This window comes from Petromyzon marinus, chromosome 37, assembly GCF_048934315.1.
Source record: "Petromyzon marinus isolate PM22_M1 ecotype Great Lakes invasive population chromosome 37, UKy_Petmar_22M1.pri1.0, whole genome shotgun sequence".
NCBI lineage: Eukaryota > Metazoa > Chordata > Hyperoartia > Petromyzontiformes > Petromyzontidae > Petromyzon > Petromyzon marinus.
This window is the reverse complement of record NC_133703.1, coordinates 21,905,911-21,932,123: the sequence shown is the minus strand read 5'-3', so window position 1 is coordinate 21,932,123 and position 26,213 is coordinate 21,905,911. Positions and strand designations below refer to the sequence as shown.

At 51.6% G+C, this 26,213-nt stretch overlaps 1 protein-coding gene across 4 annotated transcripts in view; it reads right to left on the bottom strand.

The window, feature by feature from the left end:
- Nucleotides 1–484: 484 nt before the first annotated feature.
- ITGB4 (integrin subunit beta 4) overlaps nt 485–26,213 on the bottom strand; it is a 113,456-nt gene continuing 87,727 nt past the window's right edge. For 2 of the 4 annotated variants that reach the window (XM_032967112.2, XM_032967113.2), the window contains exons 23-43: nt 26,010–26,068; nt 25,632–25,655; nt 25,003–25,151; nt 23,998–24,177; nt 23,151–23,299; nt 22,048–22,252; nt 20,359–20,700; nt 18,963–19,102; nt 17,831–18,011; nt 17,040–17,177; nt 16,441–16,623; nt 15,722–15,883; nt 15,123–15,290; nt 13,692–13,847; nt 12,511–12,606; nt 10,597–10,764; nt 9,761–9,949; nt 8,958–9,113; nt 8,173–8,343; nt 6,758–6,892; nt 485–4,343 (exon numbers count right to left, since the gene is read on the bottom strand). In XM_032967112.2, the coding sequence (XP_032823003.1) occupies nt 4,228–4,343; nt 6,758–6,892; nt 8,173–8,343; nt 8,958–9,113; nt 9,761–9,949; nt 10,597–10,764; nt 12,511–12,606; nt 13,692–13,847; nt 15,123–15,290; nt 15,722–15,883; nt 16,441–16,623; nt 17,040–17,177; nt 17,831–18,011; nt 18,963–19,102; nt 20,359–20,700; nt 22,048–22,252; nt 23,151–23,299; nt 23,998–24,177; nt 25,003–25,151; nt 25,632–25,655; nt 26,010–26,068 (3,267 nt within the window). In that variant the 3' untranslated portion in view covers nt 485–4,227. The remainder of the gene's footprint in view (nt 4,344–6,757; nt 6,893–8,172; nt 8,344–8,957; nt 9,114–9,760; nt 9,950–10,596; nt 10,765–12,510; nt 12,607–13,691; nt 13,848–15,122; nt 15,291–15,721; nt 15,884–16,440; nt 16,624–17,039; nt 17,178–17,830; nt 18,012–18,962; nt 19,103–20,358; nt 20,701–22,047; nt 22,253–23,150; nt 23,300–23,997; nt 24,178–25,002; nt 25,152–25,631; nt 25,656–26,009; nt 26,069–26,213) is intronic. The other 2 variants (XM_032967115.2, XM_032967116.2) reach the window with 2 other exon arrangements.

Sequence of the window (26,213 nt, the reverse complement as noted above, 5' to 3'; positions counted from 1 at the left end):
GTTCTGTTCCTAGTTTATTTTAAATACCTGTATACAGCAGGCGTCAGGGTCGGGATCAAACCCACGACCTCCTGTATACCATGCGAGGTAGTTAACATCTCCTAGCCACCGTGGCGCTTGACTGGGAAGTACATCTGGGAAGACCTGCCCATCTTACATTGTAACTCCAGTAACCGAACAAATCACGAAAACATCACACCTTGTGTTTTGGGAAACTCAAATTCTGGGAAAAATCGAGGCAGCTCGGTCCAAATAGTGTTGGCTGTACCATGCAAACAACGTGACAGTCAAGCGTGTAAAGTAACATTTATAGAAGAATGTCACACGTTGGATATCCCCGCCCCCCATGGTGCAGTGATATTGACAAATGTATTGCGGGTTCTTCTTATTTGTGTTTTGTGCATCACTATAACAAAAAAAGCATTTATTGTTGCCAAATTCTGCAGTTCGAAATAGGGTATAAAATCACTCGGAAAGCATCGTGTTATTTTGAAAACGTTTATTTGTTTTTTGCTTTACAACTTAAAAAATATTTCAAGCTTTTATTTTGCAAATTGTAAAATGATTTTTTAAAGCATTAATACAGTAGTACCTTACCTTTAGGAATGCACAATATTTCAGAAATGTAATTTTAAACATAAAAAACCGTTATGTATTACAGTAAAAAACATGCCAGTTTGCAGTAACACCAGTAAGTTTAACACAAATATAACACGATCGAAAGCAAGTGCATTTTGGGTAAAACAAGAATCGTGAGGACTTGACCAGCCCAATGAAAACTTTGACTTTTTGCCAGTCTTTTTTTACTTCTACTACTACTACCATACTACTCCAGTAAATGACATCCACTGCTGCCCTGTGAGCCATAGGAGAACAAAAAAATACACCACCATTGTACCTTATGAGATGCTCTTGTATATATATAAAAAAGCATGGAACTGCAGCCCCTTGCTATGTGTCACAGCCAACGCGTCGAAGGACAGGCGCCCTAGGAGCACAGCTAATATCAACTACAGAAAAAAACTGCGTTGCAGTGAACCACAAAACGGAATAGCAGTACTGTAATGGACATCTCAACATACAATAACACAGGTAAAGGTGCGGCCCTGCGATTATCGGCTCACGCACCACTGCTGGTTGAAGGGCTTCCACTATAAGAAGGTTGAGAGGCCCTCTCGATGGTATTTTGGCCTAGTCTTCCAATGCTGGCCAGACGTCTTGCAAGAGGTGGGCGTACCCACACTTTGTTTGTCCACGTGACCTGCCCATCGACTGTGGCGTCACTCGTTTATACTGCTCGATGGACAGAGCCGAGGGGGATTTAAGAGACTCGCATCATTGTTTCACCTGCCACGCCAGGAGATCGAACCGGCAAAGCCCCCCGATTGCAAATCGAGTGTGATAACCATGATACCACGGTAGCATTCTGGCTTACAATAATACGATGCGCTATCAGCACTTGGTGCCAATAACATACATAATACTTGCAGTGTACTTTATTTCCATTACACTTTGGATTTCCTTGCCCTTGATGTGAAAACGCAGATAATAACCCACAGCACTTGGACGAAAATTCCACAGCACTCATTGGTCAAGGCCTCATCTTGTGACCGAGATACAGGATTCAAAGCGTGTCCTCGTTTAGGCCCAAGCAACCGTCGCCACCCTCGAATTTAACAAAATATGGACAGAGATCGCGTACAACAGTAGGCGTGCTTCAGTCGTATATCGAACATTGGCGCTTAGAGAAATCACACAAAGTTGTTTGGGAGCCCCAGAGGGGTGCTGAGGGGGATCCACCCTAAACGTGCTGGATATGGGTGGAAACTGTAGCCTAAACAGCTCGTCTTGTTTCACAATAAAGAAAAAAGATATATCATCCACACGCCACAACTACGGAACATCCGTGCAGGGCGCGTCATGTTCAGGCGGGTGTCTTGTAATGAAACCCTGACTGTTGCTGGAAAGCGAAGCGGCAACACGAACTCGTGATATTTTTTGTTGCTTATATCTGAGTTAAAAGCCATCAGCTTAATTTTATCCGATACAGAAAAGGTCCATGTCATTATTATCAGGCGAAAGTGAACAAATTGCTGACGGGGTTGTTTTTGTTGCTAAATTTGTACAGTTCCTTAACATTTTTACATCACTAAACGACGACTTGTGTATATCAGGGCTTTTGTGTCCTTGCGTTGAAGTGAATGGAATCTATGCATCCTGCCAAACTATTACTCCAAGGCAACGTTTATCATCAACATCATGAATTATTCCCAATTATTCATTAAAGAATGTAAAGCAAAGAGCTTCACGGAGGGGCCTAACATTGACGGTGCTGGGATCGATGATGGTGAATGCCGTTTGACTATTGCAAGAGGGAAGAAACGACTCTACAGTCTGCAGGAATAAAACAACAAAAATCACGACGTTTCGGCCACAACACAAGCGGCCTTCATCAGGTGAAGGGACCAGCCTGTCTCGAAGACTGCGCTGGAGTGAAACAGAGCCAAGCTCAGACAGCTTAAAGGTTGCGATCTGACCTTGGCTCTGTGTCACTCCAGCGCAGTCTTCGAGACAGGCTGGTCCCTTCACCTGATGAAGGCTGCTTGTGTTGTGGCCGAAACGTCGTGATTTTTGTTGTTTTATTTTTTACCTACGTGACTTCACCGAATAGAACCCAAGAGTATGGAGTCTGCAGGAATTCGTGGCCACGACCACGCATCGTGTTTACAAATGAGGAATGTGATGCTCTGTAGAATAAGGGATAAACAAGAGTAAGGACTGGCACAGGGCGTGACATTGTGATAATTCCTCACAAAAACAGCATTTCGACACGGTCTACGTGGGCGAGTATCCCAACACCTCACAAACAAAATATCTGAGGCAAGATCTTTTGGTTCAAGAGTGCAGTACACGATGATCGGCAGAGGTTTGTGTTATTGTCTTGATGTTAAATGCTGTTAACTTACAAACCGAGCCATTATCATCTCGATGCCAATGGGGCATTTTGTAACTGTACAATTACTGAGGCACGTGCTCACGTTGTTCAACAAACTCGCGCGGTTAACAAATGTAGTTTGTAAACAACTTGACCAGGTCTCTTTCCTGCGTGAGTAAACAGGCTCGTGACATCTACCCATGCCGTTCACAGTGTTGATTTCTCAAGGACAGCCATGAGCCACACCAAGCCCCATTCGGAAATAGTGACCCAATGGGGTGTCAGTATTTATTTGCAAATTGTACAAGTATTAAGAGTATAAAGCTTTCGTACCATTATGTACGCTTCTTAAGCTCTTGAAGCAACACACATTGTTCCAAGAATATTATATATATAGAAATGTATTATTGATTTCTGGACCTTATTATGAGTGCTATGCATCTTCCACAATGTTCGTTTGGCACGAAACTTACCTTAAAAAGTAAAAACTTGGTGAATAACGAAGCCATTTCATAATGAGCGTTCTTCCCAAGGGCGCTAAAGGTTTGTAAAATATTAAATTAGGTCTCACAGGCAAGGCGCACCATGCGAACCTATGAAATGTTATCTTGTTCTCACGGATAAAGGAATGAAAATGCTGCGGAAATATCCCCGCGCCCTGTCGGGCCCTGTCCTGCGTCCGCCTTTCATGTGCACGCTGCTGTCGCACACAGGGGCCCTGTCAGCCCACGACGACCACCGCTCACGTAAAGTGCACACAAGCCTACGAGAAGCACAGCCAAGCGAACCTCGAGTGTAAGCCCCCAGACAGCTACTGTAGAACTTGCATTTTGTAACGTCCATGGAAAACAAGGCACCGTTAGTAAGACTCGATTATTCGTTCGCTAAAATTCCAGAAATGTTATATTTTCTTAAAAAGAGCACGATAAAATAACGTAACAACCCCAACAAAAAACGGAACAAAACAAGCAAATACAAAATAAAATATAAGAACTTGTCCGAGTCGAAAACCCGCATGCATGAAATAATAACCACCGCTGTACTGTATTCGCATCATTATCAACAATTACCGCGCACTGGAAACAAGAGGACTTGACATTTTGACATCTGAAAAATATCAAACACCAACACGGAGGCACAAAGATACACACGGACCGACGCTGCTATTCAATTATTGTAGATGCAAGCTCATTTTAACCAGTGCTGGCGTGCATGAATGAGGAAGGGATGCACGGGTGCGTGTGAGTGTGCGTGTGTGCGTCGGGAGTTCAGGGGTCGTAAGTGTTCGCCCCCTAGAACCTCATATCTCCCTGCTTGGACACGGTGCCCGAGTCCATTTTGGTTGTCTTGGTGACGGTGGTGACCTTCTTGGTGATGATGCCTGTCTGACCCACCATCTGCGTGACACCTGCGGCCAGGAACAGAGAAGAGAAGTCATTACGTGCTACACCACAAGCAAGTGCTCGCCACAAATGAAACACCACGCCTTGCCGATCTCGTCAAGGAGCGGAAAACCGTCAAGCGAACTCCGCTCGTCCTCCCAGCGGCGGCGGCTTGTGGCTGACCATCGAGCAAAGACGGCGGTCACAGCATCGCGCGGCGCTTTCAGACGCGCTTCTGCGGCCGTCTGGAACGCTCTTCCTTCCGATATTAGGAAGCCACTGGCGCGATGCACTTTTAAATCATCATCTAGATTGACAAACTCATTTCTTTAGACCTGCTTTCTGTGTTTAGTTTGTTGTCCTTGCCCGCACACTTTCTATTATCACGGTTGGCTACGTACGGTGTGAAAGAAGTTCAACATGCGTACGTACGTGCGTTTGCTTGGTGCTTCATGTTTATTTCAACAATTGACCCAGGCATCTGAGTGGTAGCTCCAACCTCCCATATTTCACAATTTTACCATCACTGCCACCCACCTCCTCTCGCTGTCAGCTGTTGTGCGATATTGTATAAATCAGCAATGTGTATGTTGTATTAAGGGTGTTGGCTATGTGTGTTGTGTTGTATGTATTGGTCGGTCGTGTTGTTTGTTGTCAGCTACGTGTGTTATAGTTTAGCTTGGCTGTGTCTGCCGCATCGTCAGTGTTAGCCATGTGTATGTTACTCTGTGTGGGTTGGCTGTGTGTGTTGTATCGTCAATGTTTGCCATGTGTATGTTACTCTGTGTGGGTTGGCTGTGTGTGTTGTATCGTCAGTGTTAGCCATGTGTATGTTACACTGTGTGGGTTGGCAGTGTGTTGTATCGTCAGTGTTAGCCATGTGTATGTTACTCTGTGTGTGTTGTATCGTCAATGTTAGCCATGTGTATGTTACTCTGTGTGGGTTGGCTGTGTGTTGTATCGTCAGTGTTGGCCATGTGTATGTTACTCTGTGTGGGTTGGCTGTGTGTTGTATCGTCAATGTTGGCCATGTGTATGTTAAACTGTGTGTGTTGGCTGTGTGTTGTATCGTCAATGTTAGCCATGTGTATGTTACACTGTGTGGGTTGGCTGTGTGTTGTATCGTCAATATTGGCCATGTGTATGTTACACTGTGTGTGTTGGCTGTGTGTTGTATCGTCAGTGTTAGCCATGTGTATGTTACCCTGTGTGGGTTGGCAGTGTGTGTTGTATCGTCAATGTTGGCCATGTGTATGTTACACTGTGTGTGTTGGCTGTGTGTGTTGTATCGTCAATGTTAGCCATGTGTATGTTGCACTGTGTGGATTGGCAGTGTGTGTTGTATCGTCAGTGTTAGCCATGTGTATGTTACACTGTGTGGGTTGGCTGTGTGTTGTATCGTCAATGTTAGCCATGTGTATGTTACACTGTGTGTGTTGGCTGTGTGTTGTATCGTCAATGTTAGCCATGTGTATGTTACACTGTGTGTGTTGTATCGTCAATGTTAGCCATGTGTATGTTACACTGTGTGTGTTGGCTGTGTGTTGTATCGTCAGTGTTGGCCATGTGTATGTTACTCTGTGTGGGTTGGCTGTGTGTGTTGTATCGTCAATGTTAGCCATGTGTATGTTACACTGTGTGTTGGCTGTGTGTTGTATCGCCAATGTTAGCCATGTGTATGTTACACTGTGTGGTTTTGGCCATGTGAGGAGTAGGGGTGGAGTGGTTAGCGCGCTGCGCTACGAACCCGGCGACCCGACTTCGATTCCTGCTCATGGTCAACACCAGTTACAACTATCTGAACCGGTCCTGGGCCTCTCCTAGGTCGACTCAGCCTTACAACGAGTACCAGACGCGGTGTGAAAACATCGCGACGAGGGAGACAAAGGTGGCCGGGCGTGTTGCTAGCCATCAACACCCTAGTGTGCTGTGTTGGCCTTCATAGGTTGTCGCTAACAGCACTTGCCCCAAAAGATTGTCGAGGCTATATGGGGGATCTTTGTTGACTGTCTACATGATGAAGCATGTGGTTTGGCTACGTGTGTTGTGCTGTATTGTGGGTAAACTAAATGTGTGCCTCAAGTTCAGTCTGATCCGCTATAACACCGCGCGTTGTTCTCATGTTGCGAATTGGATACAACGCGATTGAGTTAACGGAACTACGTAGCGCGAGTAGGAATAAGCGGTCGTGCGGCTGCCTCGGCGTAGCATCACACAAGGCGGGATGCTGCTGGATGCTTCTCGATGCTCCCCACGCACCTCAGTCTTTGTTCAGCCTGAGTATGCATCGCAAGTGTTATTGCAGACCGTGCTTTACCCCTATACAACACATGACTTATTATAACGGCGAATTTTCCATAAAGTGGTGCTCTTCAGGAGCGCAACTACCACCGTTACATGCGAACAGACTGCACTGGTCAGTGCCGCGTGCACCTCGTACCCATGAGTCCTGGCATCATCTCCCCAGGGAAGTCGAACACCTCGCTCTGCATGCTGCTGGACTGGGACACAAATTGCTGGGAGGAAGACGGGTGCATCATCACGTCCATCCCGCCGGAGAAGTCCTGCTGGAAACCTGAACACACGAGAGAACGCGTGACTCCCCACCGGTCGCGAGAGTGAAGAAGCAAGCACGCTAATGATTCTGCTCTCTGACACTTCTTTACTCACTACTGTGGGGGTCTGCCTTCCTGGTTCTTATTTCACCACTCATTCATGTCCTGGTTCGTCTCCACGTCCACTCCACAGTCCTTCACATTCCGGTTTACTACTTTTGAACCTCCTCTTTCTCGACTTGCCCTCTCAGTCTTCACTCCGGTGCTTCCAAATAGTTAATCGCAATACTTCCGTTGCGGTCATCCTCACTTCTTACAACGTGTCCCCCCCCCCAACCATCCGAGTTGATATTTTTTCAGTTTGTCTGAGATGGGCGGTACTACTCTGGCCTTCATTTCTGACCTTATCGAGTCTTGTAATCCCACGCAGATTCACCTCGCCGTCCTCATGTACAATATCTCTCTGTTCCTCCCTGGTTTTTAGCAACTGAAGTACTGCGCAAGCTTTAACAAAGGCTAGACATGTAAGTGGAAATGCTTTACATCTGTCGAATTTCTTTAAATTGCCCAAACTTAACACGTGAAGCAAAGAATGTGAATATTGCGTAAAGTGAGGAAGAGATTTGCATGCAATCCAGGACACACACAAAGGTGGCAACAATGCTTGCTAAACCACCGGCAAAATTTCAGAGCCAGAGGGCAGTGTTTAGAACCTGGGTCTTGATTTGGGTTTCAGTCACCCGCGATTAAAACAGGTTCTTGAGTTTTAAGTGCGCTGATTGTCTTAACCCAGTCGCTAACGACTGCACAGGATCCCCATGATGTTAAGGTTAGTTTTTTCACTTTCACTAAATTCCGGTTTTGAGAATTGAAGGAATAAGAAAGTTCAGCGCCACCTCGTGTGCAGATACAAAGGGAACATGTAACTCAAAGGGATTTCGGAGGCAGTTCTGTGATATCTCCTTCTCCGCGCCATTCTCTTACACGGTGTGGTGCAGTGTTCTAGGAGAATTCCGAATGGACGCTTTGCTTTGTCACGTGATACTGACAGCAATATTGAAATAAAAATTGAGAAAAAGGCAACTTTAAAGCTGTTGTTACAAAACAAATCTATAATTTTCTGAATGAGATAATTATTTGGAAAACAACTGTGTAGTAGACAACACGCATGTACATACTCATGCTTGCTATCGCGTATGTGCATGCATGTGAGTGTGCAACGTGAACCAGCGAGCGTGCAACGTGAGTGAGCGTGCGTGCAAGCGAGTGTGTTTTGCGCGAGTGGGCTGCCGAGCAGTACCATTCTGAGACTCGATGGTGATGATGCCCTCTCTCTCGGGCCCGTAGCCCTGGCTCGTCTTGGTCTTCACTTTGAACTTGTAGGGCACGTTCTCCAGGAGGTCATTCACCACCAGGCTCGTCTCATCCTGGTCGTCGATGGTGAAGATGCGTGGCTCGCCCACGCTGCCCGCTGATAACATAAATACACAGATAAAGATCCCCCGTGTATCGTACATAGGCTGTTTTGAGCGAGCGCGTTTCATCAGCGCCTATGAAGGGCAACACGGTGCACCAGGGGGTGCTGTGGCCAGCACAATGCCTGGATGCACATTGTTTTTCCTCCCCAGTGTCGATGTTTACACACCGCACCAAGTACTCAATTAAGGCTGAGTCAACCTCGGGGAGAACCAGGACCGGTTGAGATAATTCGCCACCGATGTTGGCCGTGAGAGAGCTCACAAATGCACAAACGCGCACACCGAGCGACAGGTGCTCAGACGAGGAGGGTGCAGCAGCTCCCTGAAATGGAAAGGCGACACTGAGTCTCAGCAACCTCCCTCAGGACGGTGCTGCGTTGGAGATGCAGCCCGGAGATGGATGAAATCAGCAGCTCAAGGGGGCAGACGCTACGTGGATTTTACATCGGAAGGCCGGGAGAGGCGGTGAAGCCTTAATTCAAGCGGCGGACGGACGACGACGAGGGCGACGCCGGCGAACGCGAACGACGGTGCCGGGCGTACGTGAATGCAAAGCGCGCGGATGCGGCGCCGGAAATGAACGGCGAGCGTTCGGGGCTTCACCGACCGATGGGGTGGACGGGCTCGCATGACACCACGTAGCCCTGGATGGGGCCCTGGGGCTTCATCGGCTTCTCCCACTTGAGCTGCAGCGAGGACGGAGTGAGCGCCGTGAACACCAGCGGGCCCGGCGCGTTTGGCGTGCTCAGAGTGAACGGTGAGCCTGCACGCACCCACGCACCCACGCACGCACCCACGCACGCACGCACGTGGTGAACGTGCAAAACGTTTTTGCTTATCATTTTATTTCCACCTCCCCCCCCCTCCCAATTTTTTCTATCGGCGTTGTGTCGTGAGATGTTTGTGTGTTTTTAAGTTTATTTCGATTTTTCTGGGCAGATGATGGTCCCGTTTAGCCGGCTGCCCGGATACTTTACAACGGCACTGCCGTGGTGAGTTAGCACGGCACTGCCGTGGTGCGTCGTACTGCCGTGGTGCGTGTAACTGCCGTGGTGAGTTAGCACGGTACTGCCGTGGTGCGTTAGCACTGCAGTAGCAATAACAACACAAACACAAAAACGTCAGTATACTGTATATTGCACAATTAACAGACGCGGTATGTAACGGTCATGAATTAAGCACAAAGGAAAAAAAACCCGTGCAAATATAATGAGAGCAAGAAGTGCCAGGAAAGTTAGGTACTTGGTACAAGTAAACTCTGCGTTTTAGTTTAACAGTGACATATGAACATACGCGAATTGAAAGAGGACATTGCAAACATGTCAGAATGACAAGGTACCTTTACACAGGTGAGCTCACCTGTCAGGTGAACTAACCCGTGAGGTGAGTCGATACGTGAGGCCGGCCTACCTGGAATGGGGATGTGCGGGCTGGCCGGGTTGACCTGCGACTCGATGGTGATGACGCCCTCGCGCTCCGGGCCCCAGCCCTTGTCGCTGCACGCCATCACCTTGAAGAGGTACGCCTCGTTGGGCAGCAGCTGGTCCACCGTGACGGTCACCTGGTTGGGATCGGCGATCTCCACGTTCCGCGGGGAGCCTGCAGGGGAGTCCACGGGGCAGCCACGTGTAAAATACATTAGGAATTTTACTTTTTAGCTTTATTTTACCAGGTGACGCCCCACTGAGCTATATACGGCTCTTTTTCAGAAGCGACCTGGCCGTCACAAATGATAGCCCAATGAAGTGGCTTATCGCGTGCAAATTGATTGCAGCACGTCGATTCTAAATGTGGGCGGGGAAATCCACACGGCCACGGGGAGTACATGCAAATGCCAAATATACAGCAGGCGTTCAGGGTCTGGATCGGCTCAAAATACCAATGTTTTTTTAATAAATGTGGCCGGCCGTTTTGTCTCTGAGCCACGTCTATAAATGATGATGATGATGTCTGCACACCCACGACGCTAACGGTGGGGACACCCTTGCCGTTAGTATGCCTCAATCGTGGAACTGCTCTTGTACTAGGTTAATTACGTACGTATGTATGTTGAGCTTCTTTCGCACCGTACATAACCAACCACGCCAATCGGAAGTGCGGGGAAAAAGAACAACAAACTAAGCACACAAAAAAATCTCGATTTGAAAGTGCAGAGCTCCCAGTGAGGTTCCTTAAAACGACACGGCCGTCGCCGACCGCCGTGGTGAGCTTGCAGAGAGGGTGGTGTCGCCGGTGCGGGTGTCCACCTCCAGAGAGGGGCTGGTACGTCACGCGGTAGCCCATCACTTGGGTGTCGCTCTGCGGCTTTTGCCAGTTGACGCGGAGGGACGTGGGGCCGGTGGCCGAGAAGACGAGGCGGCCGGGAGCCTCGGGGATTCCAGGCGTGCCGAGAATGGCGGGGCTGCGGGGAGAGGCTGCGACGGCGGCGCCGGGAAGAAAGAGGAACACACAAAAGATAACATCCCCCGTCTAGCCTTAACAGACTGTTGGGGCAAGTGCTGTTAGTGAGCACCTATGAAAGGCCGGCACGGCACACGAGGGGGTGGGTGGCGAGCACCACTCCCGGCCGCCTTCGCCTCCCAGTAGCGACGTTGATGTGCCCTCGAAAGAGTGTTCGCTACATGTCAGTCGAACCAAAAAGCTTCATTCTCACAGGTGGACTAAACCAAATTAAGTGCCAAATCAAATGTGACACGATGCTCTGTGCAGCCATTGGTGACCGGGATCAGACCATCAAATCACGGCAACTTGAGAACCCAATTTAGTCGCAGGTGGTTGAAACGCAGATTTGGTCCCAGAATCTCATCGGTAGTGACTCAAGTGTCTCTGAACCCTGGGGCCACCTGTCCACCCCATGCACTGGAGCTTTACACACGCACACAAGGCTTTAGAAGCATTGTCTCACGTTGTGCTCAATCCAATGTGATACACATTACTTATCACCAAGTCCACACAAGATCCCCATACCGTCGTGTTCACAGTCGCGCATTGATTGGTGGTGACCTTTGTGATAAAATTAAGATCCTGCGATTGTGCAATTAGCAATGTCAGCACAGCAATACATTACAACTCTTCACCTAAACGGCCCATTAGATTATTATGAGCACAGCATGTGCCACGAGAGGCCTCGCGTGTTGATTAACTCGCGTAACGAACTTGAGGTTTTACATCAGAATTGGTTGGCATCTAAAGAAGACCCCATTTGGCAAGAGTTTAGAGTCTTAAACGTGTCCGTCAACTAGGTGCGGAATGATGCATCGATTCATTGATGAATTCCCGGTGTTTAAGATTAATCTATAAATATTCATTTTTAAGATACGTGCAGTGAATTTCACGTGTAAAAATCTGTGCTGTGCAATTCCGGTAAGCAGTTTGTGACGCAGGTTAACACCGCCCTTGCAGCCGCAGTGTGACAAAATAATCAAACGATAGCGACAATTCATTGTATCGCTAGGGGCGATTAATCATTCCACACTGACATTTAAGGACCCAGCCATTAAGTATAGAATTAATGGATTAGTTTAAAAGCAATGAATTTTATATTATGAAAAAAAAACAAGCAGAAGCAGAACTGTTTAACACGTAGGCTTTCACGACCAATATCATCCAATATCATCCATAATACAGGTTTTTTTTGGGTTAGACTACTAATTGGCGGTGTCGGGTGGTGCCAGGTTTAACGACACATTTATATTTACGCGATCTAACCCAAAAAACAACCTGTATTATAGTTAATAGAGTTAGTCACGCTCATTATGCTTCTCAACTGACTCATGGAATTGTTATTATCGCTATGTTACGCAAAAGCATGTTAGCAAAAATGAAGACGGTCATCGGACAAAAAAGAAATCATTCGCAAGGGCGGTGCTGATTTGCGAAGCGAACAAAAGTGGAGTCCTGCAATGCAAAAGCGCGGTGAGCTAAAGCCGTCAGAGGACGATGTTGGGTCTCGCTCCACCATGACAAAGCCACCAAAGCCCTCGCTCATCCGGGCTGAAAGGCAAAGTGTGATCGTCGTCATTCCGCCAGCACCGCACGCGAACAGCGTCCCCCTCACCCCTGTCAAAATCATCGTACGGCTTGGTCACGCAGCAGCGAAGCGTAACTCGGGGAAAGGGGAAGGAGGGGGTTGGTTGGTGGGACGGGGACAGAGGACGTACGCTGCAGGGCTAAGTCCAGCTGGTGCAGCACCTCCTGCGCCTCCTCCGACTGTGTGCGGTTGCGCGAGCCGGCCATCGAGACGCCGGCCCCGTGGCCTGCCGGGGTGCAAACGCAAAGCACGTTGAGCCGCCCGTGCCCTTCGCGACCTCCGAGGCGCCGCGTTGACCTTCGCAAACGCCGCCGCAAAGCTCGCTCGGAGTGGAGGAGGTGGGGGGCAGGGGGTCGATTAACGGGAGCTCCGTGTGGGGTGGGGCGGGGGGGGGGTGGGGGGACGGACGGACGTTGTGCGCTTCTAGGGGGCATCGTGTGAGGGCGCGCGAGCGCCTGGGAGGTGAGACCGTCGAGAGGGACGTGAAAGTCTGGCACTCACTTCCCCCAGGCGTCCGTGCTGTTGACTACCCGCCCTTCTTTGAAGGCGACCCTCAACAATCTCCCTATTCTCCTCTGCCCGTCACTGACTGCCTCTGCAGCACCTAGATATGGATTCGGATGTATGATATATATTTAATATATAATATTTAATATATAATATTTAATATATTATATTTAATATATTATACATCTGAATCTACATTTTATTGTGCTGCACAACGCGACCATCGGGAATTTGGCCAGACAGTCCAATGCAGGGGCCTCCTGAATAATAGACTTGAGACTTTTCTCCGTGCGTAAAGGGAATGACTCTTATTGGGGGAGCGGTGGCACAGTAGTTAGCGCACTGTGTGATGAAGCCGGCAACCTGAGTTCGATTCCCAGCTCAGCGATGAGTGATATCTGAACCGATCCTGCTTCCACCACCCACCACACCACTCAGCCCTCACCAATGCGTACTGATGGTGAAGTATAGTCAAACGACCCCCACGACGTGGCGAGGCCTTCAACGGGTTACCTCTCTATACTACCTTCACACATGCTTTGCATTACCCCTGTCGTTACCCCAGTTGACCGTACACCATCGACAATTTGGACAATCGGTAAAAAATTTCATTCACACGGGCAGATTTCTGATTTGGGAAGCAAATGCAAGAATCACTTTTGCAATCGTATTCCACCACCCCTTGATTTTCATTCAAACGCGTTTCAGTTGTGGATTCCCCGGCAAAATCGGTCAAAATCCAGCGATTGGGCCCCCGATTGGTCGGCACAATTTGGCCCGGCGGTGCTGTGGCGGGGCGACTACTCGTCTGCTGCAGGCTGTGGTAGGACACCGCTGACTCGTGCAGCACAGTGGACACTTGGCTAGCCGATGTCTCCATGACGACGCTCCCTAGCTCCCGTGCGTCCAGCTCGTCGTAGCTCGAGGCTCCGCGCTGGCTCCAAGCGCCGGCCGAGTAATCTGGCCGAGCCGCATTCGCCGTTCGGTCAAAACAGGATTATTTATGCTCCCGCAAGAGACTCCCATCGTGCACTGTTTATGGACCCACACATCGGTTCATTCACAGACCATGGGAATGTCATACGGTGTTCCCTCATTATTCGCGAACTTGCTTTCCGCGATTTTGGCTATCCACGAAGAGCATCTGGAACGCTACACGACTGCATTTATAAAAAAGTATTTTTAACTGATTAAATATTTGTTATTTATTAAATGTATGTGCATTTTTACTTTTTTTATGTTATTATGAAAATTTTCATGTATTTAATAGCTTATTAACATATTTATTGAAGGTAATTCGTTACAAATATTTTCATAGGCCAATATCATTATCCACAAAATTAACTATTCACGAGCATCTCCAGAACGGACCCCTTTCGAATAACGAGGGAACACTGTACACAGGCTGACCACAAAGCTATCATCCGTCAATAAAGAGTTATTATCAAACAGCAGGCCGAGCGGTGAGGTGGATAAAACGATACATCCATTGCATGGGCTGGGCGGTGTGAAGAGTCCACCGTTTTATCACACGGTTTTTCACCCCTCTAAACCTCCACACGTCAATCGCGGATGACTCGGTGACGTGCGACTGCGTCGCACTCGAGAAACAACGAGGTTGCAGCGGCGTTCAACGTCGAGTGTCGCACAACACTCGAAGAATGAGAATAAGGTTGCGTGCAATCAAGGAAGCAGCACCGTTTCGTTTCTGCTCAACCGCTCTGGCCGTCCTGGCCCCTCCCAATAGAGGAGGGGCCCAAGCCCACTCAAAGGTTTTTGGGGAGGCCTGGAAGCAAAATGTCAGATGGGACCCCCCCCACCCCCACCCGAAGGCTTCTTTAGGCCTCTCTAAGGCTCCCACAGACATGAGGCCTGGGATTAATGCCCAACCTGCGAGCCCCCCACCCTGAGGCCCGGAGGAAGGCCAGCGTTAGGCACCGTGGAGGTTTGCCGCCCGCCTTGTCCGCTGTGCGTGGCGGATCGTCCTCTGTTTGAGGCAGCTGTTGTTCTTAGAGATCTTCCCGGGGACATTAAATTTGCCTGGTTTTTCTGTCAGCTGTGGAACAGCAACATAATCACTCAAAGACAACGACTGTTACACGTGTGAGTCTCCCCTCGTCCAGCGCGGTAAACATATCCCTCTTCTTTTCACGACAACGTCCCGAAACTTTGTGCCCCTCTGTGGAATCCGAGCGCGTCGCTCGCCCGCCCGCCCGCCCGCCCGCCCCGACTCACCCCAGCCGTAGGCGTCGCCGAGCGTTGAGGAGCCACCGTGCGTGCTCCGCGTGAGCGTGTGCATGTGCTGCGAGCCGCCCGACATGCCCGGCAGCTCCAGCGTGCCCAGCATGGTCTGGTGGTGGTGGCTCTGGTGGATCGTCGTGCTCGTGGTCATCGAACTGCCGCCTGTTGGAGGCGGAAAGCGAGACGAGTTTGGGCGACGTCGCCGGCCACGCCTCCGTGAAGGGGTCGGGGAGAGACACGGCGGAGGCGGTGGTCCCGTGGCACAGAGGTCAGAGCACCTGGGTTCAAATCCCAATTGTGCCGTCAGCATTGTGTCAAGAGATGGTGGTTGGCGCGCTGCACAACCGAAAATTCGGCGACCCGAGTTCGATTCCCGCGCACGGCCAACACCGGCGACCGTTATCTGAACCGGTCCTGGGCTTCCAAGAGGTCGACTCAGCCTCAAATTAGTACCCGGTGCGGTGTGTAGTAAACACGGCACTAAGGAGACAAAGGTGACCAGGCGTGGTGCCGGCCTTCATAGTAGGCGCTCGCTAACAGCACTTGCCCCAACGGTCTGTTAAGGCTACACGGGGGATCTTTGTCTTTGTCACCTCTCTGGCCCTGCTTCGAGGGCAGCGTAGAGTAGCTGTAGGAGTCGTCGGAGGTGCTGGGCAGCGCCTTGCCGCCGCCCTCCATGGCGCCGTACATGTAGAAGCCCGCGTAGTCGTCGGGGCCCTGGGCGTCCACGATGGGCACGTCCGGGATGATGGGGACTGCGGGGGGGGGGGGGCAGAGCGTGCGGTCATGCGGCACAGAGGGGGGGCAGTGCGGGGGGACAGGGGAACAGGGGGTGCTGATGGGCGATGGGGTGGAGGTGGGGAGTGTGGGTGGGTGGGCTAGCTACCCCTGCACCGTGGATGGGTAAGCAAAGAGACTTTAGCAAGGGGGCCACATTGTTCGGTCGAGTCGATGTTTTAAATCCTTAGAGCCGGAATTTGGTCACATCGAGTGCGGAACCTGAGAAGCCGCTTTGAATCATGGCGCAGTCTAGGTGAGCGTCTGGATCTCCACGCGAGTCTGTGGATCTCTACACAGTAAAAGCCGTCACCGGTGACCGGGCTGACACCGTCAACTCACTGCGCTTGAAAAACCCGGCTTAATCTCAACCCCCACACACTCCACCACTTGGCAGGCTGCAGTGGGGTGGGGTGCGTCGGGTGAATAAGAGACTTTACAATGGCAGCCACGTCGCCCATCGCCTCCATTGCCACCGTACGGCAACATCAACGCGCGTCGCCGCCGCCGCCGCATCGTTCCCATGCTCACTCACTGGAAAGGGGCCGCGTAGACTGGTTGGCGATGTTCAAGGTGGACTCGCGGGGCGGCCCCCAGCCAGCGCTGTTGCGCGCCCGCACCAGGTAGCGGTACGGCACCATGGGCCGCAGGTTCTCGATGAGCATCACGCGCCGCTTGTTGCCCTGCACCTCCACGCGCTTGGTCTGCCCGATGGACCCTGCGACAACAGACGACTGTGCTGCTGATAGTGCTGCTGCTGCTCGTGCTGCTATGAAACACTATCCGCACTGCTGTGCGCTGCCGAATGTGCGCTGTGCACTGCTACCGCGTATGCTATGCGCTATGGACTGTGCACGGACGGACTCCGCAATATGCGCCGTGCTATACGTTGCACATTACGTGTGATGTCACGTGACGCAATATGCATTGTGTAATGTGCAATATGCGCTACGCACTATGCTCCATGCACTATCCACTCTGCACCACGTGCTCCGTCCTATACACTGTCCGCTATACGCTGTCCGCTCTGTACCGCGCAGCGTGCGCCGTGCACGACGCTCTCCCCACGCGGCGCTCTGCGGTGTTGCGGCTGGCGGGGGGGGAGGGGGGGGGCGGTGGGGGGGGGCTGCTCACGTCCGTCCTCGCTGATGGGCGTGTACGACGCCTCGTAGCCCGTGATGAGGCCGTTGGTCTCGGGTGGCTCCCCCCAGCTCAGCTGCAGCGTGGTGGCCGACACGATGGTGAAGGCCAGGCGGCCCGGCTCACCTGGAACTGCACGCACGCGCGGGTGGCACACACGTGCGTTTGTACACGTGCGTTTGTACACGTGCGTTTGTACACGTGCGTTTGTACACGCACAAAGGTAAAGATATTTCCCACCTCCCCGCCCCCCCCCGTGTAGCCTGAACAGACTTTTTTGGAGCAAGTGCTGTTGGCGGGCGCCCATGATGAACAGAGCGGCACACAAAGGGGGTGGGTGGGCAGCATCACGCACGACCGCCTTTGTCTCCCCAGTATCGATGCTTTTTTTTTACACACCGTCCCAGATACTAATTTGATGCCGAGTCGACCTAGGGGAGGCCAAGGACCGGTTCAGATAATCGTCACCGGTGTTGGCCGTGAGCGGGAATCGAACTCGGGTCACCAGGTTAGTAGCACAGCACACACACACATATCAGAATTAGAATCTTTATTTATACTGGAGGAATCTGATGAGCTATGAAGCTCTTTTTCTCAGATGTCCACTAGGGGCGGGTCAGCAAATTACTTGCACAAACACACACACACACACTCACGCACACACACACACGAACTGTACATACATACATACGCATATATCAGATGGAACGTGTGGCTCTGACGGACGTAACATATCCCACGGATGTCACGGATCAGCTGACCACCGGGTCCACGGGCAGCCTCACCTTCCTCTAGCGTGCGGCAGGTCACCACTTCCGACGCGGGCCCCAGGCCGCGTGGGGTGATGGCGTAGACGCACATCAGGTAGTCGCAGTACGCGTAGAGGCTCGTGAGCTGCACCTCCGTCGTCTTGGTCTCTACCAGCTGCCCGTCGCCCTCGTCCTCCCCGTCGATCCAGTAGCGAACCTGCGCGGCCGCGTTCCCGGGGGGGGGACCGAGTCAGAGCGTGACGCTCCGGCGCGCTGTCTGACGCTGCGCTCCAAGCGCTGGGAGCCTCTTCGGGGAACCGAACGGAGCGGATCTCTCGCGTTTGCTCGCGAACGGCGCGCGGCACAACGCGATGACACGTCGGTTGGATGCACGGCGTCATCACCATTGTGGCACAACGCGATGACACGTCGGAGGGATGCACGGCATCATCAACATTGTCGTCATCGCGATCCATGGACAGGTAGCCGCGTAGGTTGTCCACTGCACATTTTGTAATTTGTTTCCACCGTATGTAGCCAACTGTGCCGCCTCCTCCAGTCACAAGCCTCCAGCGTCTCGGGCAGCGGGTGGATGGGTCAGGCTTGTCATGGATATAGTTTCATGCAATTTTGTATGCAGCTTTTTACTTCTCATGCCAATTAACTACACGAGATGGAACTGATGAGACAATGCATTGTGGGAAATAACATATGACGTCGTCATTTTACACACAGGTCGGTGGAACCTGTGAAACACATGTTTGTATGCAGTGCCAGATTAAGCTAGTGCGGGGCCTGTAGCATATGTTATAAAGGGGCCCCAAATATAAAAAAAACACAAATATTAAAACAAATTTTTAACTTGCATTCTAACGTAAATGTTTTGTTTCATTTGATATACAGCCAGATAATACGACAAATCGCTCACCTTAAACACCCAGTCGTTCATAAAAGTTGAAGGCAATTAAGCAAGTGCACAATCACTGAACCGGAATCGATAGCTTGAAAGCCCTTGAAAGTGCGGGACCCGTAGCATATGCTACTTTTTCTACACGGATAATCTGGCGCTATTTGTATGTACTGTACGCTGACTTATTCCGTACCATACATAGCCAACCGTGATAATCGGAGAAGGACAACAAGCTACACACAAACAGCAGTTCCGCACCTTGTATCCGTTAACGGTGGCTCCGGGCGGTGGCGTCCAGTTGATCTGGATCGTTTTCCCATTCAGAGCCTCGGCCTGCACGTTCTCCGGGCCGGACATGTCCATGTGCGACTTCTGCATGCTCTCCGGCACGATGACTTCTGCGGCACACGCCCCCATCGCTCAGCTCAGTTCCCGCCCAGCGCAGCCGTTGCGCACAAAACCTGCTCTGTGTTTCAGTTTCATTTATTTTGGTGTAGCTTTGTAAGCCATTCGGCTCTTGAATCGGGTGCAACCGCAACAAACAAAAAACAAAAACATGAACAAGAAAACATCTTAAAGTGACTGTGTGACTTTGTGCAAACAGTAAATCCAGGAAAAAACAGCAAAATATTCCTGAAAAAGCACCGTACACCAACGCTGTGTGCAAAAAAATCCCAGTGGGATGCAAGTCAAACAACAACAACAACCACAAGACAACTTAGATTAAGGCCGTCAGTCTAACTCCGTACTACAACAAACAAACATGGCCAAACCAAAAAACTTTTCGAAATCACCAAAATACAGTCATAAAAGCAATGTAACAGTGATCATGGGAAATGTGACCGAATTTTTTACAAGAAACTACATAATCAACATGTAACACCAAACCCTAGAGCCATAGCTGGCTGCATGAGTTACTCCACAACAACAGGAGCATCAGTCGGAGTATCAAATTTTTCAATGCACCTTTAAGATCAGCACACCAAATCAAAATACAGATAATACTTTGCAGCGGTCATCCGGAGCGAAACCTTTTATATTATTTTAGGCCACTGAATAGCAGTGGCAGCTATGGGTGTACAACTCCTCGAGAGCAGTTGTGTGTAACAACCTGGACAATGTAACGACGGTCCTGTCCAACGTAGCCTTGCACAACAACACCTGGCTTGTACAACATCAGTCTAATGTACAGTACCTGGCCTACACAACTCGCTGAGGTCGCGAGATGCTATTGCCCTCGCTTGGTATGCAGGAGTCCGTGTGTTCAATCCCAACCCTGACGCCTGCTGTGTATTTCGAGTTTCCATCTTCTCCCCGTGGTCGCGTGGATTTTTCTCTGGGTCCTCTGGTTTTTCCCTCCACATTTAGAATCAACGTGCATTTAGCGTATCTGGCTGCTATAAATGTCCACGTGATAAGCCACTTCGTTGAGCTATCCTTTGTGAAAGGCAGCTCGCTTCTGAAAAACAGCTACATAGCTCAGTGGGCCTTACCTGCAAAAAAATAAAAAAAAGAGTTACCTGGCCTGCACAATAAAGCACGACCCGGACAGTTCCCTAACCGGGCCTGCCCAACACCACCACGACCGCCACACGCGGCCCGTAACAAGGGCCGGGCGGCGGTCCCCAAAAACCCCGGAGCGCGCTCCGCTCACCTTGCCCGTGCGCGCTGACGGTGACCACGGTCTCCTTGCGCTGGCCCAGCGCCACGCCGCCCGACGGCTCGTACATCACCACCTGGAAGTTGTCGTCGCGCGTCGGGTCGACGGGCTGGCGGTACGGGATGGTGATGCTCTTTTGGATCTCGCCGTCGGGCATCGCCAGCTCGCCCGACATGTTCTGGTAGGCGGAGGGGCGCGACGGCAGCGAGGGCAGCGTCTTCCACTTGACACGCACGTCGCCGTCGTGGCCGCGCGTGCGCACCACCGGCACGTGGATCTCCGCCTGGCCCTGCTTGTGCACCTGCGAGGTCTTGGAGAACTCCAGCAGGCCGGGGTCTGTGCGGGACGCGGGGAGGTAAGGTCGGGCCGGTCGCGCGGATCGCCTCCGCCGTCCCGCTGCTGCGGTGCTGGAAACTTAGGCCGCCGCCGCCGCCGCTTCTGCCACCTTTTTGTTCGTAAAGGTAAAGGGGCAGCCCCGCAAATGCCTGCTCACGCCACTGCTGGCACGGAGGGCCTCCACTAAACGGAACTCCTCGAGAGATTAATTCGGCCGATCCTTCCACGCTGACGAGACGCTTTGGAAGAGGTCGACGTACCCGCGCTTCATCCCACCACGCGTGCCGATCAACTAACGGTGGCGCACCAATTTACACTGCTGGCTAGTACGGAGGCGTGGGGGATTTGCCAAACTTGCCCCATTGTTTCAAACTACCGTGCCAGGAGATGGCGTGATAACCACTGCACCACAGCAGCGACCCTGCACAACATATGACAATAATAATTTATAATAAATTACAGTCCTTTGTCAATCCACTGCTGGATGAAGGCCACCCCACGCCGTGTCGTTCATGGGGGTCTTTTTTTACCATACTTCACCACGCTGGTCATTACGGGTTGGTGAAGGGGTGGTGGGGGAGGCGCAGGATAGATTCTGACCTTTGATTTTATCCGTGGCTGATGAATCAAAGCGAGGTCGCCGGGTAACACCACCGGCCCACCGCGCTCCCTAATAATATTGTACATTCCACACGTAACTAAACGCAACGGACAAACCGCGACGGACGAATCGGTGTGGACGGTGGGGTGGCTGCACTCGTGAGGTCTCAACCGCACGGCTCCATCCCAGCCGGGTCTGTTCCAGGTCGCTGACCCGGCACACGACATCCAGTGTACCGCTCGCTGCGGCTGCGGCTTTCTATCATCAGGATCTTTATTTATCCTGGAGGAGGAATCCGATGAGCTGTGAAGCTCTTTTTGTTTTGTTCTTACAGATGTCCAGCAGGGAGCGAACAATGCAAAAGAAACTCTAGAAGAGCGAAGGCGACTTGTCACGTGTCAACTACTTGTTGGGGAACTGTGCGTTATAGTGGTCCAGGACTGTTTTGTTGTTTTGGCTGCCTTGCCCAATCTCGATAAATCGGACTTTGTTAACTAATAAATTATTAACATTTTGTTACTTGCTTACCATTTTCTAAGTTTTTGCACTCCTATCGTTCTTCTTTTGCATTGTTTGTTGTTGTAAACTTGCTGACCCGTGCCCTACTGGACATTTATTTTAAAAAAAAGAGCTTCACAGCTCATCAGATTCCTCCTCCTCCTGCGGCCTAAAGTAAAGATCGCCGATTCCGAGCCCGGCTTGAGTCTCCCAAACGAGTGGTGCAATACCGAGTGAACTCCGCTCACCGCGGTCATCCAGGAGCGTGATGATGGAGCGCTTGTAGCGGCCGATGCGAGCGCCCAGCTTGGGGTCGAAGAGCTCCACCTCGAACTGGCGCGGCTGGGCGTAGAGCTGGGACGGGGAGCTTCGCGCCGGCAGGATCGGAATGGAGATCTCCTTGTCCTTCTCCGTCGGAGTGAACTTGAGGACTCCCTCCGTGGGCTCGTAGTCCTGAGCACGCCGCGCCCAAACGACCGAAACGCGGCGGGGGGGGGGAAGGAGGTGAGGGAGGGAGGGAGGGGCGGAGGGGGTCGTCACGAGTCATACGTGGCCCGGAGTAGAGTCGAGCCGGTGGGCGCACACTTTCCTGTGCCCTGCGTGAACCTTCCCCGTTGTCTGAGAATAAAATAAAATCCTGAGCTCTGCGCCGGTCTCCCGACCAGAGGGTTGCCACTTTGCCGACGTGCCCATCGTGGACACGGCGCGTGAGAGAAGCGCCCAGCTGAGTAGCCACCTACCTCCACAGTACCACTCTTCTGTATTAAATACAACGCAACAAATAATAATAATAATGTGCCTGTTCGTCAGTCTACCGCTCCCACACACACACACCTACCGGACTATGAGGTGCACGATGAGATGCTTTGAAAAACATGTGTGGGGGGGAAACTTGCGTGTCTCATAATCTTGAGAATAACGTCCTTGCAGCACCCTCTCCCCTATTCCGGAAACGTGATGAGACACTCTTCTTCCCATGAAGTGTCCCAGGGGTTCATAGCACAGAGGTGCGTGCGAGCGAGCGGCGGGGAGCGGTGGCGCAACGGTTCGCGCCCTGCGCTACTGAATCCGGTGACCCGAGTTCTATTCCCGCCCGCGGCCAACACCGGTGACAATAATCTGAAACGTTCATGGGCTTCCCCTAGGTCGACCCAGCCTCAAATGAGTACCCTGGTGCGGTGTGTAGTAAACATCACTGGGAAGACAAAGGCGGCCGGGCGTGGTGCTGGCCACCCATCCCCTCGTGTGCCTCACAGGTGCTGCTACTCGCTAACAGCACTTGCCCCAACAGTCTGTTCAGGCTATACGGTGGGACGGGGGAGATCTTTGTGTGAGTGTGCGAGGGCCGCACCTGCCGGGCGATGGCCGAGAGGTCGTGGGTCTGGTACTTGATCTGGGCGGGGCTCTCCTCCAGGATGTTGCGGTCCACGGGCACCACCACCTTGGAGACGGCATTTCGGATGGTGTACGCCGGCTGCACGAAGCTCACGATGCTCTTGGCTGCAGCCACGGGGCGCGACGGTGGGAAGAGGGAAACGGGTGACGCGACGGCTCCTAGAGACGTCGTCGTTGGCGTTCGAGCGTTGGGTTAGGAACGCCGAGCTAGTCTGTGCTGCTCTCCAGTTGCCTGCGTGGACGGTGGGATAGGCTTTGCCCAATCGTGGCCAGCTGGCTGAATGAACTTAAGAAAGAAACAACGTCGGTGATAAAAGAATTGGAATTTTTGTCATCATTTTACATCCCTTTTTGTCAATTGACTTCTCCCATACTGCTTTCGTGTTTTCAGAGGCGACCTGGCCACGTGTGATGGTAGCTCATCGAAGTGGCTGACGTCATCATCATCATCACCACCACACGTGGGAATTCACAGAAGCAGCCAAATAATCTAAACGGGTGCTGATTATTAATTTCGAAGGCAAAACCGGAGGAACCCAGAGAAATATCCACGTGACCACCACGGAGTGAGCGAGCACACGCAAACTCCAAATACACCACGGGCATCGTCAGGGTCCGGCGTCTAACCGATGACCTCCTGCGCACCGGGCGAGGGAGATGACCCCGTGCCGGATAGGTCGTAGGGACCAGCCAATGGGCGTTGGCGGAGACGGGAGCACAATGCAGTGAGGAGCGCTTTTGGCGCAACGGCGACGAGGCCACCGCCGCCCCACCCCCCCCCCCCCGACCGTTGCGGCTCGCACCCATGTCCTTGATGATGGTGATGTGCACGTTGCGGCGCGTGATGCGCGCCAGCCCCTCGGGGACACTCGTGGCCTCCACCAGCAGCTTCTTCTCCATGTCGTCCTCCTCCTTGACGAAGAGCGGCACGCGCACGTCCTGCGTGTCCACGCCCTCCTGGTACTCCACCTCGCCGTGGGCGTCTGTGCGAGACAGCGTCGCGCCGCGCCGTCAAAGACGCGGTGACTAATTTCACGGTGCGTGTATGTACGTACGCATGTATGTGTGTTGAACTGAGTTTTCAATCTAGAGTGTTCAATCGATGTGAGTCTGTGGGTCTCTATGTGAGCCTATGGGTAGCCGAGTGAGTCTATCGGTCTCTATGCATGTATTGTTGAACTTCTTTTTGCACCGTACATAGTCAACCGTGCTAAACGGAAGTGTGCGGGGAAAAAAACACAAAAAGGCATTCATAAAGAAATAAGTTCTCAATCTAGATAATTTAAAAGTGCTGGGCTCAATGTCACAGTGGTTTCACGTTCAATAGAATTCATTCGTTATTTATTCTAAATTATGTCAGACCACGTGAGAGACTGTTCAGACCAAACGCCTCTTTTTCAAGAGACTTTGCCTGCCTCAACAATTGACAGACGTCCCATTGTGTATTTGAGATGGACTTCCCATTGCCCTTCATATGAGCGCATCGTTGCACTCCGGCATGCTCGCAGACCAATCGGCACAACATTGGCCGGCCCTACTCCAGAGAGCTGAGCCAATCAGCATCAAGAACCGGCAACAGCAGCAGCAGTAACGCTTGATAAGGGAGAGCGAAAGCGAGCTGCCCACCCCAGTTCCTGGAGAAGCTCAGCAGCACGTGAGGGCGAAACGACGTCGGACATCGTGCCGGGCATCACGCAGCGATACACAACGCCCGAAACACACATCGGAGAGCCATTCAGCGCAGACCTATTCGGCTCTCGTCCGTCGGCGTATTTTGTTTGCCGTGGTTGCGCGTGCGGAGGTCTCACCGCGATCGGTGGCCACGGTGTAGAAGCCCGGCACGACGGGCACCTTGCTGAAGGCGCCCAGGTTAACCTGCTTCTCCGTGGTCTCCATGATCTCTCGGAGGGCCGAGCGCGGCGCCGGCAGCACCGTGTCCACCACCACGTTCCTGTCCCTGCGTGGAGAGAGGTTCGCGACGGCGCCGGTGGGGGAGAGACGGAACGACTCATCGGAGAGAGGGAGAGAGACGGGACCCAGGGACGACACGCGGGAAGGAGGAGAGGGTTCAGATATCGCCCGCCGCTGACGTTAGCTCTAGCCGGGAATCGGACTTGGGTCTTCGAGTTCGTAGCACGGCGTGGAAAACTCTAGCACCTTCGATTAGCACGGTTGGCTACGTACAGCGCAAAAGACGTTCAACATACATACATAGCAGATTAAATCCATGAAAATAAAATCTATACGACTGTATGCAATGAAGTATGTTTTAATGGGCATCGACGAAAACATAAATAGTTTAGAAGGTTGAGGCCACTTGACTTTTTAAAAACTCAACGTTTATTTTCAACTTGATTTATTTGTTATCAGACGTTTGCTCGTGGTACACAATCTGTGTGGGAGGTGTAAGGCAGACTCTTCAGGGACAAACTCTCACCTTTTTCCAGCATTCGGCTGCAATCTGTAACAGCAAAACAATTCGGCATTAATTAGTTTGTGTTATACATAATGGCCATAATAATAATGCCAAATATTTACCCCATGAAAGTCTCAAAAAGGACGTGCACTCTGAAGCAAATGTAATGCAGAACGGCCACTGCCAAACATCGCCTATTAAAAATGTTTTGTCCTGTTAAGGCCACAGCGTTAGTAATGAACACAGTGTGTTAGCAGCACCACCACACTTTGTCAGCAACAGCACCAAACGATACGAGTGAAGTGGACTTTGTCAGCAGCGTCACTAAACGATCGGAGTGAAGTGCACTGCTCATTGTCGATTCAGTGGGTGGCGGACGCTGAGACGACGGTAACGCACCTCAGCACCGTGTTGCGGACGGTCTGCGTTCCGATGACGTTGCCGTACACCGTGTTCAGCTGCAAACGCGCAAACACAACGCGAGGTGAGAAGAACAATCGGCTCGCCGGATGAACCAGAACGAGCCGCGCCACGGTGTCATCACCCCCCACCCCACCCCCCCCCCCCCCCATAATGTTGGTAACGGTGGTGGGGCAGTGGTGA